General features: G+C 36.9%; 1 protein-coding gene across 2 annotated transcripts in view; it reads left to right on the forward strand.

Annotated features, from left to right (window-relative positions):
- Positions 1–23,768, forward strand: part of CDH12 (cadherin 12) — a 996,051-nt gene that overhangs the window by 691,469 nt on the left and 280,814 nt on the right. For both annotated transcript variants that reach the window (XM_036896727.2, XM_036896726.2), the window contains exon 4: positions 18,379–18,795. In XM_036896727.2, the coding sequence (XP_036752622.1) occupies positions 18,565–18,795 (231 nt within the window). In that variant the 5' untranslated portion in view covers positions 18,379–18,564. The remainder of the gene's footprint in view (positions 1–18,378; positions 18,796–23,768) is intronic.

Below are 23,768 nucleotides of genomic sequence, written 5' to 3' on the forward strand. Positions count from 1 at the left end.
AATAAAGCCTTCTCATTAAATGAGAAAAGGAAATACTATGCAATTTTTATGCCTCTGTACATAACCTTCAAATCACAATCAGTCACTTTGAAAGTCTAGAATTATCCAGAATTTTGAGCAGATTTATTAATCTGTGAAGCAATCTAGTTGCTGGACTTCGTTAATTGTTTAATAAGCAATAAACGATTAACTGCATAAGACGCAATAAGGATTCTGCTAGCAGTAGAGAGGGTATGCAATGCCTTTTATGAAATTAAAGAAAAACTCAGCACCTGTCTAATTCAATATTTTGTACATGTTCACACCAGCAAATAGAGAGCAGTTTATTTATCATTTCAGAAAATCTGTGCCAAAGAGCAGCTGCATTGGTGCTGAGATTCTCTCCCTCCTCCCCCTACCATTCGGTTAGCTACAAAAATGAAAGCTATGCGTATCATCTCCTAGAGGTAATGTTAGCGTATGTTTTACCTTTTTCAAGAGCATGACAACTCCTAAGAGAGAAAAATAATAATAAAAAAGAAAAAAGACATAGAAATGTTAGATCTGCTTCCTTGTGACCAGATATATCAATATCCTAGCTTAGAAGCTGTTATGAAATTGTGGTTTTTGTTTTTCTTTCTGTGCCACCCATCTGCTGTCTCTAAGTGCTCAAAGTCAGAGCAGGCATCTGCTGAAATACTGTATTCATTAATCCTGAGAGTAGGGAACATGCATAAGTCACACAGGGGACTTATTTCAGCACCTCTAATAATACAGGTCAGTGAAAATTAGTGTCTATTCCTCACTCTGGGATGCAGTGTTTCAACTGTATGTTAAAGAGGATCTACGCTTTCAAAGCAATCAAGGCACATTATTTGACGGCTCATATCTCAATTACAAAGAACAAATGTTGGTTAAGGATGGAGGAAATTCCCTGAGCATCACAATGTTTTACTTAACACCTGCATAGATTCCAGAGTTTATTCTAAAACATTTCCTGTATTTGGAAGAGAATCAAACACAATGGTCTTGTTGACATGCCCACTTGGTTGCAGTGTTGATGACGTATTTTAGGTTACAATGGTAGTGTTGGCTACTTAGGACAGAGACTTTAAAAGTCCACAAAAACTAAAATGCTTTTCATCTGGTTCTTTACAGAAAATGTTTGCAATCCCTGGATTATACCTTTAATAGAAACCTGTCTCATACACAGATCCCAGTTTCCTCATCTATGGTTTATTACATCATTACCTCATTTGTAAACAATTTTTTTGGAAATAGCATTTTACTTCTTCAATAATTCAACAGTGTAATATTGTAGTTTATAATTTAAATAAATATATTGTAAAGGTAGAGTGGGTTCTATAAATGAAAAATAATGTTATAGATAAAGAAGCCACAGTAATATTGTTAAGACTTTTTAGAGAGTTATATACTAGTTTTAGAGATTCACATTTGAAGCTTTGCAATGAGACACACTAAGAGTTAAACTTTGAGAAGAATGTAGGTAACTCTAAGGAAAATAAAAGTCTTGCGAGCCTTGTGTGATCTCAGTATTGTCTGGAGTTATGGAATTAGAGAATATTTGCTGCTTACTAATATTTCTTTTCTCTTATAATAGCTTTCCTTCCTTTTCTCTCTCAACCCCACTGCTTTTCAATTTGAAGAATTAAAATACAACCTTTATTTATGGTCCTGAATATCTCTCTCATTATCCTTTAATTAAGTTACAAGAAAAATTTCTCTGGTATTTCATTTAAGGTTTAGGAATCAGAAAACTGTTTAAAAAGTGGTTAGTAAAGACAAATGTTTTTGAGAAAGACAAAATACTTTCTTGATTTTTAGAAACCCAATTGATAGCTTTGGAACCTCATTATATGTATGTCTTGAAATCTGTACTGATATGTAGCTGGACCATCCTGATGCCTTTTAATGCCCATTAACACTTTCTAAATTAAAACCCATCTCCCAAATCTCCTTCCCTCTTACTCTCTACACCTCACCTACCTATACCCCATGGCACCCCCTCCCTGTCATGATGTTCTCTATTATTACTTTCTTTCCAAGGTGATTCCTCTTAGAAATAACAGTTTGTGCTAATCTCACTCTTACTTTCTTCCTAGACTTGGTCCCTCTGGAATTCTGGTGAATAAAACTTTTTATTTTATTCTGGTGAATTAAACTGTTCACTAAAACTCCATTAAGTATTGGTGTTATTTAAATCTTTGTGGTTTCTTATAAAGAGTAGCATGATACCAGTTTTTGCAACCAAAGGGCTCTCTTGATCATAGGGACTTGGATTCCTTTGGGGCATCTATGAGGTGTTTTCAAGGCTTAGTCTAGCGTAAGTCAAGGCATGGCTCCAAACCCCTCTTTCATCCAAGTTCACTGCCTTCAGTAACATTGAAAGAAATGTACTGCCTTTGTGTGCTGGTTTGAAGAAAATCATACATGAAACAACATGTCTATTGATTCCCACTTAATCAAGATGCAGCATAGATGAAGCAAATGTAGGACTATTTTCAGTCCACATGATTTCTGTAAAAGGCTAAAGAATTTATATGATGCCTAAGTGGTCATGTTGAAATCCTTAGGCATCAGTAGTGGTAAATCAGTGGCCACAGTCTAGAACATGAGCCATAGGTGAATATTGAGGTACAGCTTGATCATTTTCATGTCAAATGTATTAATGCATGACTTGGGACCTCCTTGATTCAATTTACTTTAAGAAGCAAAGACAATTTCAGGTCCCTAACTACAATCCAAAATCTTGAGTTCAAAAATTTGGTCATTTGTGTGTGTGTCTGTGTATGTGGGTGTGTGTATGTGCTTTGTTTTGTTGATAACAACTCTATTGTGAGATCAGTTCCACACCACACAATTCACCTATTTAAAGCATACAATTCAGTGCTTATATACGTATGTATACAATTCAGTATTTTCATATGATTATACCATCATCACCACAGTCAAATTTTAGGTTATTTTTGTCTTCCACCCCTAAGAGGAGCCCCAAAGCCAAAGCAATTAGTCCTGACACCCCACCCTGACTACCAGCTGTCAGCAACCACTAATGAACCCTTTGTCTTTATATATTTGCCTAGTCTGGACATTTCACATCAATGAAATCCATTCAATATATGGTCTTTTGTGACTAGCTTTTATTTAACATAATGTTTTCAAAGTTCACTGATGTTGTAACCAGCAGCAGTATTTAAACCCTTTTCAGTCCAAATAATATTCCATTGCATGGTATTATATAAATAAGCCAAACCTGGGCCCTGTAAATGAGCCCCCTCAGATGTTCACTTCTTCCCTACAGGCTAGGACCCATTAGCTCAAAAGCCCAAGTTTACAGTAGCTGCTTGGAAGCCCTTGTCCTCTAAGTCTGTCAGCTTGGCCCTTCAAACCCTAATTTCTCTGATTACTTTTGTTCCAGTATGGGTCACATTTTCCTAGTTCTTTGCATGTCTTGTAATTGTTGAAAACTGGACTTTATATGTAACATATCGTAAGAACAATGCTTACTGAACCTCCAGTCTTCTCCCCAGGGGTCAGCTCTTGTTGTTCACTTGATTGTGTATTTGTTCAGTGAACTAGATGAACTCATTCATAAAAGTCTATTACCTCCACAATATGCAGCCTGATGTGCTTGTTCATGTTTTCCCTTTATGATGCTTTAATCTGGCTACATATGGTATTGGCCCTGCATCAGCAGGAGCCACCTATTGGTCAATGGCTGTGCTTAAGACCCTTAGCCTATTAGGTTTACCCTCTACCACTGGATATCAGTGTGACATGTAGGCTGCTATTACTATATAGTGAATTTGCATTTTTTAAATTTCCTGTTCAGCCTAGTCTGGTTCCTGGGAGTTTCCATCTCTAATCGCTCCTGAGAGGGCACAAAACTGGGGATACACACATTCTCCCAGACTGCAAGGGCTGAGTATAATCTTTAAGGTCGGCTTCCTAAGAGTTGCCCCTGGGTCAGACTAGCTTATTGCTCAGTCAGTATTTGGTCTGAAGCTGAATTTAAGCCCCTTGTGCTGGTGAGGCCCCCACCCTCTGCTGATTTGTCTGAGGCAGCCTGGGGAATGCTTTGTATCTGTTTCTTTCCTTGCAGTGATTTCTAGTGAGTGAATACACCTAAGCAGATGTACGCAGTCTTTTCAATGTCAGAGTTGACTGGCTGAACCCAAAGGGCTCTTCGTGGTTGTCCTTCTGCCTGGTTTTCTCTGTTAAACTTCTGGCTACTTGGCTATTTTTCTTGTATCTTGGATTCACCAAATTCCTCATAATTGCTCTTCACTAAGATCTCCATTATTTTCAACACTTTTAGACAAGCAGTTCACATTATGTTAGAAATAAAGTGTGTTCCCTCAAGCAGACCTATGGAGCTCCCTGTGTTTTCAGCTCTTCTTCACCCTGCGAGGACTGCCTGCAGCAGAATAGCAGAGCCAGGACCCACTTTTCCTACAGTGCCACCTCACACTGAGTGGGCATTGGTCGTGGGGTAGCAGCCGCTGGCCTTCTGGTTTGTCCCTACAAATACAGAACCTTTGCCCTCCCTACAAGTGAACTGAGATGGGATGACTGGGCCCATGGAATCTCAACCTGGTGTGTCTAGAGTTGAGCTTTCCCTCTCTGAGTGGGCGCTGGTGAGAAAGAGAGTCACACCCTCTCCGCACAGTTGCCTGAAATGGCATTTCTGCAACACAAGACTGAAGAGGAGGGATGTGAATCAACACTGCCAGGCTTTTCCTTCTGGAATGAAACCATAATTTGTGATTAGGAGGTGGATAGAGAGGGAGCCTCCAACTTCTTGGCTACACATGCCCAGAGAATAGCACCTCTGTAACAGAGACTTGGAATGTATAAATGTTAAAGTGTCATCTAAGGAAGTAGGACATGACTCAGTGTCACAGATGCTTTCGCTGTTCTTACCAAGATTTCGTAGGTTTCCTCTAATGAATGTTTCTCCATCTGCTGTATACGCTTAAGACAATTTCCAGCAACTTCAAATAATTGTTTTAAAATAATATTCTCAGTAAAATTGCTGTTTTGCTATGGAGAATGTCTGCTGCACCCCTTACCATGCTATTCTAGAGGTTTTGCACCCTAATATTTTGTTTTTTCCTCTTTAATACTGACTAGCTTCATAAAATTGAGAATTCAGGAAGATTACTCAGAGATATAATGAAGTTTAAGATCTTTAGATAATCTTGGCAGCTTTGCTACACTGGGATTTAATCTAATCTTACTCTAAACGGATCTTCTGAGCAGCTCTCCATCAGTCCCTAGTGGCTGTACAAAATTTCCCCAATCTGTTAGAGCTAGAGCATTTTCCCTTATTTTGTTGATACAAAATTTAAAGGCAATGTAAAAATCCAAACTTCTTTCCAATACAAGGTATACTTCTTCCAGGCATTTAGAAGTGGTAATCAAAATGGAGATCCTGTGGCTTTCAGCCCTTGAATTATCCCTAATACTGAAGATTTAATTATTTACAGAGGTAGTCTCTAAATAGTTTTTTGTCTCTCAATTTTGTCCCATTACTCTGAGTAAATTTCTCCTGTGCCTGGCAGAAAGTACACTGTACCATATTTTTAGCTATTGGCCAAGCCTCTAGATGATGAAATCTTAGCCACTCATCAGCAATTATTTTTTAAATGTCTCATTTATATGACCACAATTTCTCAATTTACAAAAATAGTTTCAATTTCTTTAAAATTGGTTTTCCTCTGGAGCTTTGTTAAACACAAATTTCTAGTGAATTTTTTTCCCATTTTTTCATTATTTTTATTTACTTATTTTTTTATTAAGGTATCATTGATATACACTCTTATGAAGGTTTCATATGAAAAATAATATGGTTTCTACATTCACCCATATTATCAAGTCCTCCCCCATACCCCATTGCAGTTTTAGGGAATATTTTCATAAGTGTATTGTTTTATGTTCTAAAGTAGGCAAGCTCATAATGCTGTAAAAATTGTATTCTCATCTTTGAATACAATTATGTGATAATGTGATCCCGTTTCATTTCTGGTAATTTTTTTTTCTAAGGAATGGATAATTGCCTCTTTTTGTTTGCTTATTTTCCTATTGCTAATCATTAATTCACCAACAGACTTTCCAATGAAGTGTGAATTTCCTGTCATTTAAAAATACCATGTAATCATTAGTTTTAATCCATTAATTTCCCCTCCTTTATGTCATACATCTTGGAATTCTTCTGCTTCAATCTGCTCCCTGAGACTACATGCCATTCTCTTCCTAAAATTCCTCTCTACTGTTTTGGTGTAAATTTCCTTTGCCTTTTTCTTCTGTTAAATATTTTCATTACTGAATCCATGCTTTCCTTTTTCTATTTTTTAAAAAATTATTTTTTTTAATAGGTTTAGATTTACAGAAAAAGTGAAACAATAAGACAGAATTCGTGTCTGACACCCACATATCTCTAATATTATCATCTTACATTAGTATAGCACGTTACAAGTAAAAAATCAATATTGATACATTATTATTAACTGAAGTCCATATTTTATTCATATATACCTACTTCATCCCTAATGCCCTTTGTAGTTGTTGTTCTAGAATCCCATCCATTACGTATAGGTATCATGTTTCCTTAGGTTCCTTTTGGCTGTGACAACTTCTCAGATTTTCCTTGTTTTTAATGTCATTTAATATTTGAGGAATTCTGGTCAGGTGTTTTATAGAATATCACCAGTTGGGATTTGTCTACTGCTCTTTTCATGATTAGACTAGTGTTATGGGATTTTTAGAGGAAAACCAAAGATGTAAAGTGCCATTTTCAGAACATCATATCAAAGGTATCCTAACAATGCAGTTAAAATCACACCATGAAAGTAAATGTGTACTCAAATCTGTTCTCAGAGAGGAAGAGAGAGATTGTGTCCCTTGTCATCACATACTGAAAAGACGTACGATGTTGAGTTTCTTTTTTTTTTTTTAACAATAATTTTTCCTGGCTTACTGGAGATACCAGTATTATTTTAGTTGATTCGGGTCTTTTCTGGCTGATCACCTAATAATGCTGACCAGGAAATTCTAGGCAGACTGATTTAAAATTGCATTCCTAGAGGTTGAAACTGCAAGTAAGTCTTAGTTTGCTGTTCTAGAGGGCAAACAACTCTACCTGGGGTCTGTTATTTCTTCTTTTTCACCACTCCCCATTTCAGATAAAACTCTCAGCCTACATGAGAGATGTGATAAAAATTTAAGGCGTTAGTGCCTTTCTCAGCTACTACTTGGTAGTTTTCACAGCTTTGTTAATCTTTGGTGCAGTATACCCTAGGTCATGACATTTTTGCTTAATCTCTGTGACATTTATAGGGCACACTTCCAGGTTCATAATCTATCAATTGGCCATCCATCCTCTTTGCTTTTCTGAGGAAGTTCCAGTTTTAAGGAGAGTATTTATTTGCTGTGAACATGCATTTAAAGCTTTTGAGGGAATACAACCCCCCAGAAGTCTATAAACTGGACAATTCTCAATGTTTGGTGTTCACTTTGGAACCATGTTTCCTGAGACCTAAACTAATCATATGAAGACCCTGTTGAAGCCCTTTTAATCTCAGTGGCTTGCTCACAGATCTTACATAACTTCCCCAAAATTTCAATCCATGTACAGAGGGTGGTGCTGGCTATAACACAAGATACCTCTACTTGCTAATCTGTAAAATAATCAAAGGCTATCCTATTATCAAGAACAACCTTGGCCAAAGAGTCTAAGGACTTTTGTTGGTTGGCTATTGCTTTGTAGTGGATTCTGTAATATCTTTTAAGAGTTAAGGAGAAGTGAAGTTCCTAATCAGGGAAATAAGGCCCTGCCACAGAAAATGAATTCTGAATCATGAATGCCTCCTGATAATTCCTGTTCGAATCTGCGGTTCAGGACTGGAAAGGTGATAGTCATGGAGTCCAGTAAAATCTAAGCATTAATGGACCATATGGGCAGTTTTATTCTGGTGGTCTTTGCTTTGTGTCCCATTCTTTGCATAGAGACTGGATGTAGAGTTCCCCAAGTGTGGGGTTGTTAACCAGAAACAAGGAAATGGACCAGGGGGTCTCTAGCATCATGGACAGATCAGAATTTTGGGTGACTAATCCAGCATCTGAAAGGTTTCCCCACTAGCAAGGGCCTGAGAGATATGGATGATGGTGCTATCCTTTGGCTGTTGGTGAGTAAAGGAAAGAAGGCGAAAAAGAAAGGGTTTCAAATTCAGTCTTGCTCCATTGTCTTGGAAAGAAGCAGTCCACTCCGATACCACCTACTTTTCTTCCTTGTCAATTTGATTCAGAGGTCTAGGCATCTGTACAAGACCAGGTATCAGGTGAAGCCTACTTCGCTTTAAGATGTGTACTCAAGGCTCAAGTCCATGAAGTTTGGCTGTCATGTAGGGTGGTGAGGAGGACCTGGTATCGTCCCTTCCAAGGAGATTCAAGGGCAGTCTTTTTTCTTACTGATTCCAAATCACAAGGGTCAGAGACAACTGTAAGCATCAGTTTGGAGATTTCTACCAAGATATTTGGAAAAAAATTCAGGCTCAAATTTGGTTTATGGGTATATAACAAAACCTCAAAGCCAATCAACTGGATTAGAATCTAATATATATAAGTGGATGGAAATAGCAATTTTTCTCTCTACAATATTCCCCGTTTTTTTACCAAAGATAGTCACAATAAAACTAATTTTTTGCATTAAACTTGACCTGATTATTTACATAAGTGTAGCAAGAATAGTGATTGACCATGTAGGTTTTTTATTCTTTTGTAAGACTGACTTGCTAGAATTTCTCATAAGGAGTCTTAGACTGAACTCTCAAAAGCCTCTGAGGCCAGGAAGCCAAGCTAGGATTAGGCAGTAGATTTACCTGCAATACCATTTCAGTCAAAGCCTTGGTAGTATAGCCAATGTTTCCAATTATGTTCTGTCACAAGGAAAACAGATTCCTATTGAGTTTTGTTCCCTTCAAAACAGAATTTTTACAATACTTACAAGCATTTTGAGATAAATATGGAAGGTCTGAGATAGGTAAAAAGGATTGGTGGGCTTTGAATTTTTTCTAGAGTTGGACCTCTGGTCCTAGAAAGACTAATTTTGCAAAACAAGGACAGCACTTTTTAATTCCTCAAAGAATTGGGTTGCTCTCTAAATGATATCAAGTTCTGACACACCCATCCAACTATGTTGAAATGTTTGCAACAAATATTTCAGTAAAGTTCTTTTGGAACCTTGGAGACTTTGGGAAGCTTCTACATACCAAATAAAAAATAGGTGTCCCATTGTGTTTTCTTGATAAGGGAACCCTTACTTTCAAGTGCTCTTATTTAAATGAATGACCTTATACAATTAGAACATTCCTCATAATGGCTATCATAATTATAGGTTGTCTTTAGTAATATTTTCCACTTTTTAAAGTATCTACAGCTTTCCGGACCACAGTACTATTCATAAAATAAGCAAGTATGACAGACAGTGATGAACTCAACTCTTTAGATATAGAGGAGCCCATTTCTTTTTGCTAGGATTTTGGCTTTCTCATAACCAGACTAATAGCTAAGAGGGACATGCCATAGGGTTGGGAACTGTGGGATGTTTTATAGTGTGCCTCATTACACGGAAATTTTATTGAGGTGGGCAGGCAACCTAGTGTCAATCTGACGTGTTCCATGACCCACTTATCATAGGAGTTTTCTTGAGGTTGGGAGTGCTCTAAGAGCCCCTAAATGTTTGACCTGTGTCCCCCAATTTTTGTGGCTTTCTAGCTTCTCAGATCCCCATTAGCAATAGCCTTTACTGGACCCAGTCTGACCATGGACATAGTCCAATTTTCAAATCAGACCCAATCTGATTCCAATTGCTAACAACAATTCCCATGCAACTTTAGACTGGGGGAAAGGATTGAATAAGCAGATCCAAACAAATGGGCAATGTGGACTGGTTCTAAACAAATGGAGTATTACAGCTGCCACCAACAGTTCCCAACATGGAATCTGGGGAGAGAATCAAGGACTGTGAGTTTCTGCTCAAAAACCTGGGAATTGCAGTACAAACTATCAGTACTTCACCCCATAGAATCTGGGGTTTGTAGAGGACTGAATCTACAGACCCCCAAAAATGGAGACTGTAGACTGACTAGAACAATTGAGGAACTGCAGATACAACCAGCAGTTCCCAACATTAAATCTGGGGACTTGGGACAAAACCAAGAGCCATACTTTCCAGTCTAATGGGTTATTGACTGGAAAGCCAAACTAGATGAGGAGCTCAAAGGAAAGAAAACAGAGCTCAAAACTAAAAATAAGTTACTCAGGGCACTTAGAAACATCCAAAAAGATGGGAACTCAAAGGGTTTGCTGCTGCAGGTAAATGGAAGTTCCATAATCAGGATCCTCACCTGATCCTAATTACTCATCCACTGTGCATGTGCAATGATGTAATACTTGGCCTACTGTGCAGGAGCATGCTTGCACACATCTTGGCAATAAGCCATTATTGCCTGTATTGCTATATAAAGAGCTCCACCCAGTGCTTGGCACAGATACTGGAGCGGAGGTGGAGATGGAGATGGACTTGCTGCATGCAAACTTGCTGGATGTAGGCATGATTCTAATATTCAACCTGCCACCATGAGAATAAAGCCTGGTGTAAGACTTTATATCCCTAATGTTCTGTTGTCATTATTTAGTATCATTAAATCCAGAGTGAACTTGCCTAGAGCTGGGAAACCCCCTGGCCCAGAGCTACAGCTGAGTACCATGCCTGTGTTTTTCATTTTCCCCAGTGGCTGTCAAAAGTTCACTTTGGAACTGTCATTGCCACCAAATATGTTAAAAACAAAATTTGATGGAGTAAATGTAAAGATCAAATTGCTTTTATTCAGTGATTCATAAATGAAGTAGCATCCCATTTAGAATGTGGAAAGGAGATCTGAAGATGTGTACAAAATGGAAGGACTTTATAGGCAGTAATGAGGCAGGGAAAGGAGGTTATTAGCAAAAGAAAATAAAAGATTATTTCAGGCAAGTTTATCTTCTCTAACGAGAAGGCTGGAGGTCTGTTCAGGCAGATTACTTCACTAATGCTGACAAGGAAATCCCAGACTCACTGGTTTAGAATTCTGCTCCTGGAAGAAGTTGAACTGTAAGTAATTCTTGGTTTGCTGTCCTGCGACAAGTGACTCCACCCTAGGCTTGTTATCTCTTTCTTTCTTGTTCTTTTTTTTAACAGTGTTCAATAGAGAAAATGGATCTGGACGAGTTAGGGAACAAGGATCAATGAACTCCACCAGTTAAGATCATAGAGTAATTGCCACCTTGAGGCATCTTTGTTTCACTCCTAAGAGGCAACATAAATGGGTTTACCTTTTCTGCTTCTCTACGTCTCAATGTCAAATCCATAAAATAGAAAAATTGGTTTAAGGTTTTGCTGCACCAGCACCAAAAACAGTACATTTACCTTTTGATACAGGATTACTAGGACCAAGGGAGGTGTGGTAGGGATATTTCTTAATCCCCAAAGGCATTCCAAGACCTACTTTCATTTCTATACAAAAGTTAAAAATTTTACATAACATTGTGCCTGTTAAAACCTTCAGATAATTTTTCTAAGTCAAATTCTTAAACTATCAGATTTACCTGAAATTATTAAATGATAATTCATGATAATACATTTATATGGTATGAAGCAGAAATTTAAAATGTAAAGTTGAATCACATTTAAAGATAATGCTTTCAAGGTAGAGGGACGCGAAGGCAAATACAAAGTTTAGGGTTGACATGTTAGTAATTCGGAGATTCCACTAATTTCACTTTTTTTGTGATACAGAAAAGAAGGCCTCCCTTCAAATTAAAAGGCAATTTCTTCTTACGTGGGAGGCTATAAATGTATATATTTTTAACTTTGGGAAGTGTCCTTCAAAAATTACTCCATAGGCCACAGGCATGGTCATCATTAAAGAGTTATCCAATATGCAGGCAGCCTTAGAAAGTTACCCACAATAGAGAATCATTTGTAATAATTAACATATTGTCATCTTAATAGACATAACAAAGAAAGACCCTTTTGGTGTAATTTATATGAAATAAACCCCTTTATTCTTAAGAGCAAACACACCCACAATTAAATAAATAAGTGCAGAGACCACAGCAGTGGGCTCTCTCTCAGCTTCACACAACAGAAAAGCCATCAGTAGGTATTTCACATCTGAGTATCCCCAACTTTGATTTATGACCGTTTTTAAAAATCTCCCTTCTGCTAAAAGGAGTGTTTGGCTCCAGAGACTCATCATCAGGTCTGGAAAGTCTTTGGAAGGCCACTTTGGCTCTACAGAAGTTTAGGAATAATAGATAAATATAAATTTTTAAACACTATGCCTGAAATCCAGTATATGGAATAAAACATACCTCTGGTTATGTCCTTTGTAACAAATATGTCTTCTTTAAGGTTCACATGTTTCCGTAGGGTGCTGACACCTCAGAATAAGTCTGCTACTCTTGTTCTTCTAACAACACCATTGGTACTGGGGCAAGTGTACCCAGGTTGATGGCTCAGCATAGTTTTTCTTTGTAATTCAGACCGTTTCATGCCTGGGGGAGTTGTTTCCTTTTCACTTAAGAGCCAGAGTCCTTCAATCTCCTTGTATTACTTTTGTTGTGATACAACACTTTAAAAGCTCCCCGGCTGACAACTGTGGCTGCAGGCTGGGATCTGCTGGGAGCGGCATCAAGTACTGAAAATACTATCTGTTCATCTGCTCACTCCAGCACTGCAGCGTTAGTCTTGGAATAGATATTAGGATCATGCTGCAATAATATGAGTTAGGAAATGCATACATATAACCGTTCTGATAGAGTGATGAGATTACAAAATACTTTATTTCACAACATACACAGCTTCAAAAACATAAGAATACTGTTGATTGTATCCTCCACAATTTAAATACTCCTTAATAGACACTCACTCAGTGTAAAACTATGCTGTGACATCATTAAAAATTATTCCTCAGGTCTGTCTTGTGCCAAAGCCCATCTTTCTATTCATTTATTTTATTATGGTTCGTGTAAGTCTATCAAGGCTGGAAGTGACCACCACATTCAGATTTCTCAAGTAGGTCTAACAGGCTGCCTTCTCATCTGACTGACCCCAGCATGGCACCCCCAGTTCAGGCTAACTGCAAAGAAGCCTGCACAGCTGGGAACCACCTTCCCTTGCTCTCTATAAATACCTAGTTTGGGTCACCTGGCCTGTCTAGCGCCTTGCCACGTGGATTAACTGGACTATTGTGCAGTTAATTTTCAGCCACCATCCAGTCCTGGTAGCACACTGGCCCTGTCAATTACTGTTAATTTTTTGTTCTTTCTGTCTGTACCTAGAATTATGTGTCTCTTTTTGCATCCTGGTGGTTGAATGCTGGGAGTCATGAATCTCTGCCCTAATTTTACGGATCTAAATGAGTTTAAAAAACTTAAACTGCTAATATTGAAATGCCTACTTAGCTTTGGAAAAAGAATTTGGAACTCAGGTCTTTAAGCTCATATTCCTGGTCTTGCTAGAATTTGAAACTCTTCGTGCTTTCATCTATTTAGGCATTCATTAATATAGGGGCAGCATATGAGGGCATCCAAGAGGGTGGACTCTGGAGTCAGAGTGCCCAGTGTCAAGCTCACTTGCTATGTATTAAGTTGTAGACCATGGCCAAGTCATTTACCTTCTCTGTTCCTCCATTTCATCTGTAAAATGGGCATAAAAAAACCTGCTCCTTCATAGAGCAGTCATAATGTACAGAACATATAACACTATGTGGAACATAAATTTTCAATAAAAATTGGTGACTATCATTTAATGACTGATCCACTCAAACAACAAACATGTATTTGGTACTATTATATGCACATTAATACTGTAGACACCAGGAACAGAGGCAGATGACAACAGAGGCACCATTGCTGTTCTCATAACCCCTCTATACCCCATCACTTCTCCCAGAAAATAGTAACAAATAATCATATAAATGCATCTATGATATAAATTACTACTATTGTTAATAATAAAAACTAAAGGGTTTGAAGTTGGGAGAGGGAGAGAATGGCAAGTCTCTTGCAGAGGTAGATCATGTAGGCCCTGTTAAGCCCATGAGTATCATATTAGAAATCCTCTATTTTAAACTTACTTTCTTAGCAACTTCTGAATATGTAATACAGTATTGTTAAGTATAGTCACCATGCTATGCATTACATCCCTAGTGTGCAATGAAAAGGCTTTACATGTTTAATTACAGATGTTTTTAAGTCTATGAGTTCCAAAAGCTTTGCATTCTGCAGAATTCATACTAAAATAGCAGAATTCATGGAGCCAAAAAATAAGATTATGTGCAGATCCCCAACACTTACGCAGTCACCCTTAGCAACAATCATTGCAATGAATTAGTAAACATAGACTACCCTAAGTAAATATCCCTGTAAATATAAAACTCTATTTTAAGAAAAAAGGAGAAAATAATTTGATGGCAGGGATATAAAGAAGGATCAGCCTGCTTAGAGAAAGAGAAAGGGGGACTTGGACAAACACAGTACACTGGGATAGAATGTGTCCAAAGACAGCCAAAGAAAGAAAGTATGTGGATGTGAGGGAAGTGGGGATTGTTTTCCATGCTGTTCTCCTCCCCAGAGCCAGGTAACTTCAACCTTTTACTACTTTTTGGTGATGCAACTGTAGCATAGGTGATCCTTGGAAACCTGACCAAAGGGAAGCCATTATAGAACTAGTTGCTCAGCTGAACTGCTGGACTGCAGTTTTTGAAACAGGGAGGAGGTCCCCGCTGTTCCCCTAACACTAGGGCAAGGCACAGGGAATGCAGAATTACTTTGTGTCTGAACAGAAACTTCGAGGTAAGAAGGAAATCCATGATTGCCTGCTTTTCTACACACAGTGATTTGCATTTCTGCAGGTGGTACCTTTTCCCAGTCCCTGATAACAGCTAGGCTAGCAGCAGGGAGGGGACTTCGGCAGGGCCCCTGCAAGAATGTTGCCCACCGCTCTGTAAGTAACCCCTTAATAAAACTCATTGACTCACCAAGCTGGACTTGTCCGAGTCATTCTTTGGTGCAACAGGAGCTCTTACAATTTGGGGGATGGTGGTCCTTTTACGTCCCTCTGGGAAATCCTCATAATAGTGACCCATAATAGTGCTGGGGGTTTAAGTAATGAAACAATGTACTTTCCATGTTATATTCCTAATTACCAATAATTTATGAGCTAATCCCCTCACATTACAGACACACATTGCAGTGTCACAGAAGGGGAAGGCATGGGTAGAATAGAATTTCTAAGAGGTTATTTCAGTAGGGGATCAAAATTCAAATTACAGACATCTTTGACTTCAAAAGAGAAAGAGTAGCTGGAACCAGATTGGTGGCAATGATGATAAATATAGCCAGATATCCAACATCAAAAATCTCTGATGTAAAATAAAAGACACTACTGTAATGAAATAAACTGAAAATGCCAATGCTCTCTAAAATCTGAGTGTTCATATCTCACATTCCCAAAAAGTGGAGAAAAATTTCATGGAACAGGAAGACAAAAATACAACCTAGTTACATATACTGGAAGAGGTTTGGGAAGTCAGAATTCCTGCCATCCACTTTTCTACTCATGGTTCTCTCCATCTGTTCTGTATGACTAGGCTAGGATTGACAATATGGGAAGAAATATGGAACAAACAGAAAGTTTAAGAAATTAAAACACTTTGGATTTCAATGTTGCCCATTTAAACTTGAAAACAGATGAGGAAAATGTGCACACTATGCTTATAGAGGCTTATTGAAAATAGTTGCAAATATTGTCCAACCTTCTAAATATAGTGTCATATAGGCATGATACAGTTCATGTTAGTTATTTGATGTTGAATTTTATGAATAAATTACTTAAATAGAAATCACAGTTTGTGTGATAAACTCTGTTGTTTGAATCAATGCTGTCTCATAGAAAAATGATACAAACCACATATGTAAATGGCATATATAACTCAAATTTTTTTAGGAACTATACTAAAAAAATGAAAAGAAAAAGGTGAAGTTAAATTTAATAGCCTATATTTTTAACTCAATATACCCAACATATTATCAAATTGACAAGTAATAAATATAGAAATTAATGAGATATTTTACATCATCTTTCTTATTAATTATCTGAAATTTGGTATGTAATTTAAAATCTCAACCACAAATTGCCAGATTTCAACTCAATAGCCACATTTGCATAGTGGTTACCATATTGTACAATATAAGTTTAAGTTGACTTTTTATGAACAAAATGAAGAGATGCAGTGAAATATACGTTAATGCTTTTTGTCAGTATCCATCACTTCAGACAATAGAAAAAATATGATATCCTGTTTGATTTCATCCTCTGGGGAGTGTCCTTATAGAACACTTTCAGGGTATTACTGTTAGTTAGTTTCCATCTCATATCTGAAGCATGGTGAATGGCTCCCACATTAAGTGTTTAATTTTGAATATTTGTGAGGGATGCATTATACTTTTAATGACATTATATATAACTGAATAAGCATTGAACTGAATTGCAGCTGACAGGTTGACAAAATGCCATGTTTTATAAACATTTAATTAAACATGTATTGGTCTTGATTTTAGTTCTCTTGTTTTGGAAGCATTATATAATTTCTGGACTCTGATATTTTTGGCCATTAGGCTGAGGGCATCGTGCCCTAGTACAAAATGCATCAAATTTCTCTGGCTCAAGCCACACTTTCCCCATGTCTGTTTATATAATAGAGTTGCTTCTGTTCCTTCAGTTCTCAGAGCAATTGTCGCCTATAACTGGCTTTCACAACTTAAGTTTTACTATCGGATGTTCTGTTTGCTTTCAAATGTACACTACAACACTTGTAAATTTGATCTCATTTATTTAATTGGTTGTTTTGCTTTAAATGTATTTTTGATTTAAGAGAGGCAAGGGTTGGCATATGATACCATCTACTATATAATAAAGGATTTTGTGCATTGCTGACACTCAATAAACCTCACATATGTGAATGAAAGAAAGCTTGTATGGAAAAGTTCACAGCTCATTTTACCTCTATGCAGAGTAGAGGTTGTCCATCTGATAGGGGTGCAAGGTCGCTCTGTGCTGCACACCTTCTGCGAAGTAATTCCCACATACTCAAGGCTACAGATGCATTTCTTTAAGCTAAATATTATAAAGACATATAAAGCCACCTGACATTTTACCAGTCATTTACGTATCAGTAAGACCATTGCTTTTACATTTAGTAATTTAACTTGTTCTTTCCTGGGTGGTCTGGTTCTTTCTATTCTCTAATTTTGGGATTATTTTTTATTAAAAATTTGTGTTTTTTTTTTTTCTTTTTCTCTAAATCTGTGGTTTTCATTCATGGCCAATTTTGCCCCTTCCAGGGCATATTTGGCAATATCGAGATATTTTGGATTGTCACAACTGGGAGTGGGGTGGATTCTACTGTCACATATTGAGTAGGATGCTGCTAAAACTCTTCAGATGCACAAGATAGATCCCCAATAACAAATAATTATCCCACCCCAAATGTCAATAGTGTGATATATTGTTGTGAAAGTGGTTTAACTTAGATCACTCTAAAAATAGTGACCTGTGTTTTATCTTTAAAATGATGGTTAAGAAATAAGCCAGGCAGAGAAATACAAATACCAAATGATTTCACTCATTTGTGGTGTATATAACAACAAAGCAAAACTGAAGGAACAAAACAACAGCAGATTCACAGACTCCAAGAAGGGACTAGCGGTTACCAAATAGAAGGAGGCGGGAATGGTGAATGGGGAGGAAGGAGAAGGGGATTAAGGGGCACTATAATTTGCAATCACAAATAGGTAGGTCACGGAGAAGGCAGTACAACACGGAGAAGGCAAGTAATGACTCTATAGCATCTTACTGTGCTAGTGGACAGAGACTGCAATGAGTGTGTGGGGGGTTACTTGATAATATGGGTGATATGGTTATCTACATAGTAGTAACCACAATGTTGCTCATGTGAAACCTTCATAAGATTGTGTATCAATGATACCTTAATAAAAAAAAAGACAAAAAAATGATTAATTAAAGAGAAGACTGCTTCTGTTTATGATACACCATTTGCTTCAATGTAACCAATACCTTTTTCAAATCTAAAGGAGACTTAAGATAGTTTATATAAGCTTACAGGTTGAATAGCAGTGACCATTTACTAATAAAATTCTTTTCCAGTCTTTCTTCTCTGTTTGTTTAAATGTTGGCAGACAAAATGAGAATTTCAGCAACTATCATCATGCAATTCTATCAATTTGATGTATCTTTGTTAATCTGTTTTATAGGTCCCTTTAGATGGAATATAATACAGCAGAAGCCTTTTCATCAAAAGGATTAATGCCTGCATTATCATTTCTGCCATAAAACAGAAAGCCAAGTGGTGGAGGCCACAGACACCCCAAACCTGGATTCCACAATTCTACATTAAGTGCTGGAGTTTTTATTACTTGGCTGCAGGAAAGCCTTTGCCAATGCTTACAAGGAACTGCTTATCCCTGCTTCTCTGGGTCCTGTTTGATGGAGGTCTCCTAACGCCACTTCAACCACAGCCACAACAGTCTTTAGCCACAGAACCAGCAGATAATGTCATCCACCTGCCTGGGCGGCAATCACATCTCCACAGAGTTAAACGTGGCTGGGTATGGAATCAATTTTTTGTGCTGGAGGAATACATGGGCTCCGAGCCTCAGTATGTGGGAAAGGTAATGGCGTGTTTCTTTTGACAACCACTTGATAGCAAGGGGGCTTATGCATTGTGTATTGTGTGTGGGTGTTTTGCACAGGAGTTGAACAAACCAGTGATTAGAACACTGGAGTTGAAATCCAAGAGACCTGATTTCTCTTCCTGACTCAATGGCCCCGGTAAGCTTTAGAATATCATTTAATCTGTCTTTACTTGAATTATCCCTGATTATTTTAATGATGTCAGTAAGACATTTACTCCTATGTTTTACATTCTTTGCTAAAGATGTGAAGCTAAAATATACAAATGTCATTACAAGTGTTGTTATAGCACATTATTGCTCACAGACATTCTGGAATTGTTTACTGAGAGACAGAAAAAAATCAGCAGGCATAAATATTCTAATCTGCTATTGGTATCCTTGAATGATCAGAACGTATTCCTTCTCTTCCTTCTTAAAAACATGACGTAACATTTGGATTATGGTTCTGAAGTACTTGGCTTGCTTACGCTTTATAAATTATTTATTTATTATATGTTTTGCAAGCTATTTGTGAAGCTATTTATGGCCAAAGTAGTAAATGTTGGAACCCAAATATGTATGCATCAGTCTTCAACATAGCACATTATTTTTTAATCTTACTGTAAGTTTATAGAAATTTAATATTTTTCAGAAAGTAGTTGATGGCAACTCTCAGTTTCAGTGCATTTTTGCTTTACTTCTCTTTTTCTTCCATAAAATTTTTGACCCATGTTTAGAATAGATAGGATTTATCAATGCACCAAAACATATTTTTTCCAGAAAAATGAATATTTTATTTTATTTTGATTATATTAATTCTATTTAAACATTTTCTAAATGATTTTGACATGGCTTTAATAAAAACATATATGTTTGAAGAGAGTTTAAGATGAATACAAAGACAGAAATGGAAAGCCATAATGGGAGATTAGGAAGGTAATATTGAAGATTATGTCTCCCAAATAAGAAAGTCCTCAGAGCTTTCTGGAAGTCTAAACTACTGAGAAACCTGAGTCTTGTGCTTCAAATGTTAGGTCAAAGGAAACAAATCCATCAAAGATCTAAATTCTCTGCACCATATTTTTGGAATTTACCTTTTTGAAATGTATTTAAAGAATATTGAATAATACAGTGGAGAAGGTCTTCAAATAGGACCTTGTTGTATATGAACACATAGCCAGGGTTGCCCTAAGGTATATAGAGCAGCAGACAAGCATTTTCTTTGGAACACTTATCTATCTATCTTTATATCTACCTGTCTATCTATCTATCTATCTAATGTATACGAAAGTTAAGTCACACTAAGTTAGTCTTTGAGTACCATTCTGATTGTCCACTTTCTATTGATTTTTGTAAAAGATATATATAACCACTAAGCAGTCCTTGACAGACTGCCTGCTAGGAATCAGAGCCTAGTAATAAGGTCCTGGGATAAGTCCATAGATATTAGCCTTGGAGGTTCACATGAACCCCAAAACTGAGTAGAAAGTCAGAGAAAAACTTAAAGGGGAGAAATGGACACTGAGGCCAAGCAGGTCAAGTCCAGACCAGGGAACCCCACACAGATGGTATTGCGGCTCCCAAATAACCCCGGGAGAAATAAAAGTTTTAGAAAAATATTAGGAAAGCACTCCAAGACCCAGAAGCCCCTGATGTTACCGTACATTGTTTCTGCTTATATTATTCCTCCATTTGACCTTAGAATATAATAATCGCTGAAACATTTCTGTGGTGAGGTAATGTCATGTTCTTTGGCACACTTGCTTCTTGTGAGTTAATTTAATACAAGAATCAATGGGATGGTAACATAACTATAAAACTCTGCCTCTGGTGTTAGTTATCCTAACTCTGCTTATGACGAAAACTAGCCGTCACGTTGATGTTCCTGGCAAACAGCTGATGAGAAAGTGTTCTCTGGTTTTGATTGAAGCAGATTATAGCCTTCAGTTGCTAAAGTTTGAGGTGAGAAAGTTGACATTTTGTTGAAAAATTAATGAAACTGACTTTTCTTCTATCCTAGAGAGAGAAGCATTTCACCTCCCAAAGGTGGAAAGTAAAAAGGACCTAGGAGTTGCTTAGCAAGTTTTGTCTGATACTCTGGATTCTACCTTTGTAATTGCTGTGATAGTTTGGATTTCATTCAATTCATTGAAAAGATGAATTAGTATTTATAAATAGATTGAAGAGGAGTAGGTCTAAGATCTAGCCCATTGTTAAATTAAAACATTATTTTCACAGGCGAATGGCTCCACATTTGTAATGTGTGCTGAAAATGCATGGTTCTGAGGCAATGTATGTTTCTAATGCAAATGAAACAGTTGCTAAAATTTCCTTTCCACATTGAAACTAATTAAAGTTTAATTAACTCTCTCTTATTCTAGATGTGGGAATAGTAATATGATAACACTGGGACCAATTCAAACCATTGTATGTATGAGTATAAACATATATACATACATTTATGCTCCTGCTTTTTCTAGAAAGGCCTTGAGACAGTTTGTAGAAAACTAAAGTATTATAAATGATACAGAATTCAGGGCCAAGCACAGAGGCAAAGGCAGAAGTGCCAAGCACAGTGGTCAACTGAACTTCTATAACTGAGCTTTAAATTCAAATTTGTTCCTTTGCATTATTGGAAGCCTTATTTATTGAGGGGAAAGGTCGATTTCCCTAGCTTCAAATCTAAAAGAATTTATTTATGGAGAAGTTTGTAGGTGGGGTCCTGAGTGGCTTAGTGGACATTAGCCTCAACAGTCTTTATATTTAAAAATAACAGATGCTAATGTTGACATCATCTCAAAAAAGACCAAATTGTGGCATTACCTGTAATGAGTATTATTTTACTTTATATACAAAGAAATCACAAAGGTGTCCAGAGGTAAAGCTGATGATTTCTTCAAATAGACTTTTTGTTTAACTATCATACACAGTAAAATCTGGATCAGTGTAGGGTGCCATATTGCAGAGTAACACAGAAATTAACTTGATCAGCAAAAAATATTTAATTGTGCTATCAATTGCACAAAATCACCACAAGCATGCATTGCATTGTTAAGGATACACAAACACACATGGTAAGCTGAATGCTTACACCAAAATATGTACCTGGGTAACTATGTCTGGATAGTAGTACTAAGTGATATCATAGCCTCAATGATATGTGTCAAGAAATACTGCCCATCTTATCCTCAAAGAATAATTTAGGAAATTCAGTTGTCTTATCAGCAGATGTTAGCAGCAATTCTTAAATCTAAGTTGTTTAATAGGGCAAAAAGATTAAAAACTGTAACATATATAAACCTTAATTCCATAGGCATCTGTTTATTTAATATATTTTGATTGAGAATGCATTATAGTTTGAGGAAATGGTAAGCCCTGTGGAGATAAATTTAAGCATGAAGGTCCCTAGATTGCAGTTACAGTAGATAAGGTTTATTGAGTGCTTCTTTGGGCACTGTTTTAATTGCCTTACATACATAAATGTATGTAACCTTCCTAGAGCACTGTGAGGGAGATTATTAATACCCCCATTTTACTTATCATAAAACTGAAGCACAGAAAAGTTCAATAACTTCCCCATGACCCAACATCCAGTAAATGCTGAAACTAAGACTTTAAGTCAGGTAGTTTAGCCCCATTGCACCAGAAAAATATCACAGTTCATTATTATCCAAGAGTCTTGAGAACCAACAATGATTTCAATATTCTGTCAAAAGTGCTATGATGGAGACTGTATTAGGGATGGTGGAGACAAAGGAAGGTGTGTAACTGTGTCTACAAGATGGAGGAATTCAGGAAAGTCTTCACAGATGAGGAGTCACCTGAGGTGTGTCTTGAAGGATGACTTTAACTCTTCAGAAGAGATTGTCTGAAGAAAAGTTTTTGTAAGCACTGAGACCGAAAAGTTCAAGGTTAGCCTAGATAACCATAGTTCAATAGTTAGAGAGTATGAAGCCAACTGTTCACAGTAGGTAAAGACAGAAAGTGTGGAGAGATGCAATTCTGATACTAAGATCAGTACTATTGGCTGCTCTTTATTTATTTGAATATAATTGACATACAACAATATACTAGTTTCAGGTGTATAACATAATGATTTGATATTTGTATACATTGTGAAATGATCATAATAATTCTAGTATATTCTGTTATCATGGTACATTGTTACCATTTTTTTGTGTGTGATGAGAACTTTTATGATTTACTTTCTTAGCAACTTTCAAATATGCAATACAATATTATTCAGTGTAGTACCCATGCTGTATATTATAGTATTATTTGTTCTTAAAGGTATCAAGAAAGTGTCTTTGAGGATTCACATGGACAGAATGGCAGTTCTAGAATGATGAGTGAGCCAGTTAAGTCTCAGTGAAGATGGTGAAAGAGGTGTCGAGATAGTGAGCACATACAGGAGAAGGTGACAGTAGGCTTGTCTAGGAAGGAATGAAAGAAATGTGATTAGAATTGGAGATCTAAAAGGTAGAGAGACAATGAAAGATTTCAAAATCCACTGGCCATGGGAATAAAAAGGATGACACAAAAAATAGTGTGGATAATTGCATGTAGAGATTGAAAGAGAGAGAGAAGGAAAAAAATAATAAAAGACTCAGATTTCTGACTTCCATTCTACAAATGTCCTGTATAGGTTTGGGATTAGAGTAAGAAATAAAATGATCACTGATAGACATTATATATCCATAGTCACTTAGAAGTGCCCAGGTGAAGTATCTTGTACATATTTAGATGCATTACTCTAGCATTCACAAAAGAGGCCTATAGTAAAGGTACAGACATAGGAGTAATCAATATACAGATGGTAGTCAAAATCACATTGGTAAGTAACACAATCCTGGAAAAGCTAGAGAAGGTCAGTGAACCTTGATTTTTAACTGCAAAGCAGATGGAGGAGAACTAGATGGATCTAATTAATAAGAGGTAAAAGACAAATATTAGTGTCATGGAAAACAAAC

The sequence above is a fragment of the Manis pentadactyla genome, chromosome 2 (assembly GCF_030020395.1).
Source record: "Manis pentadactyla isolate mManPen7 chromosome 2, mManPen7.hap1, whole genome shotgun sequence".
Classification (NCBI taxonomy): domain Eukaryota; kingdom Metazoa; phylum Chordata; class Mammalia; order Pholidota; family Manidae; genus Manis; species Manis pentadactyla.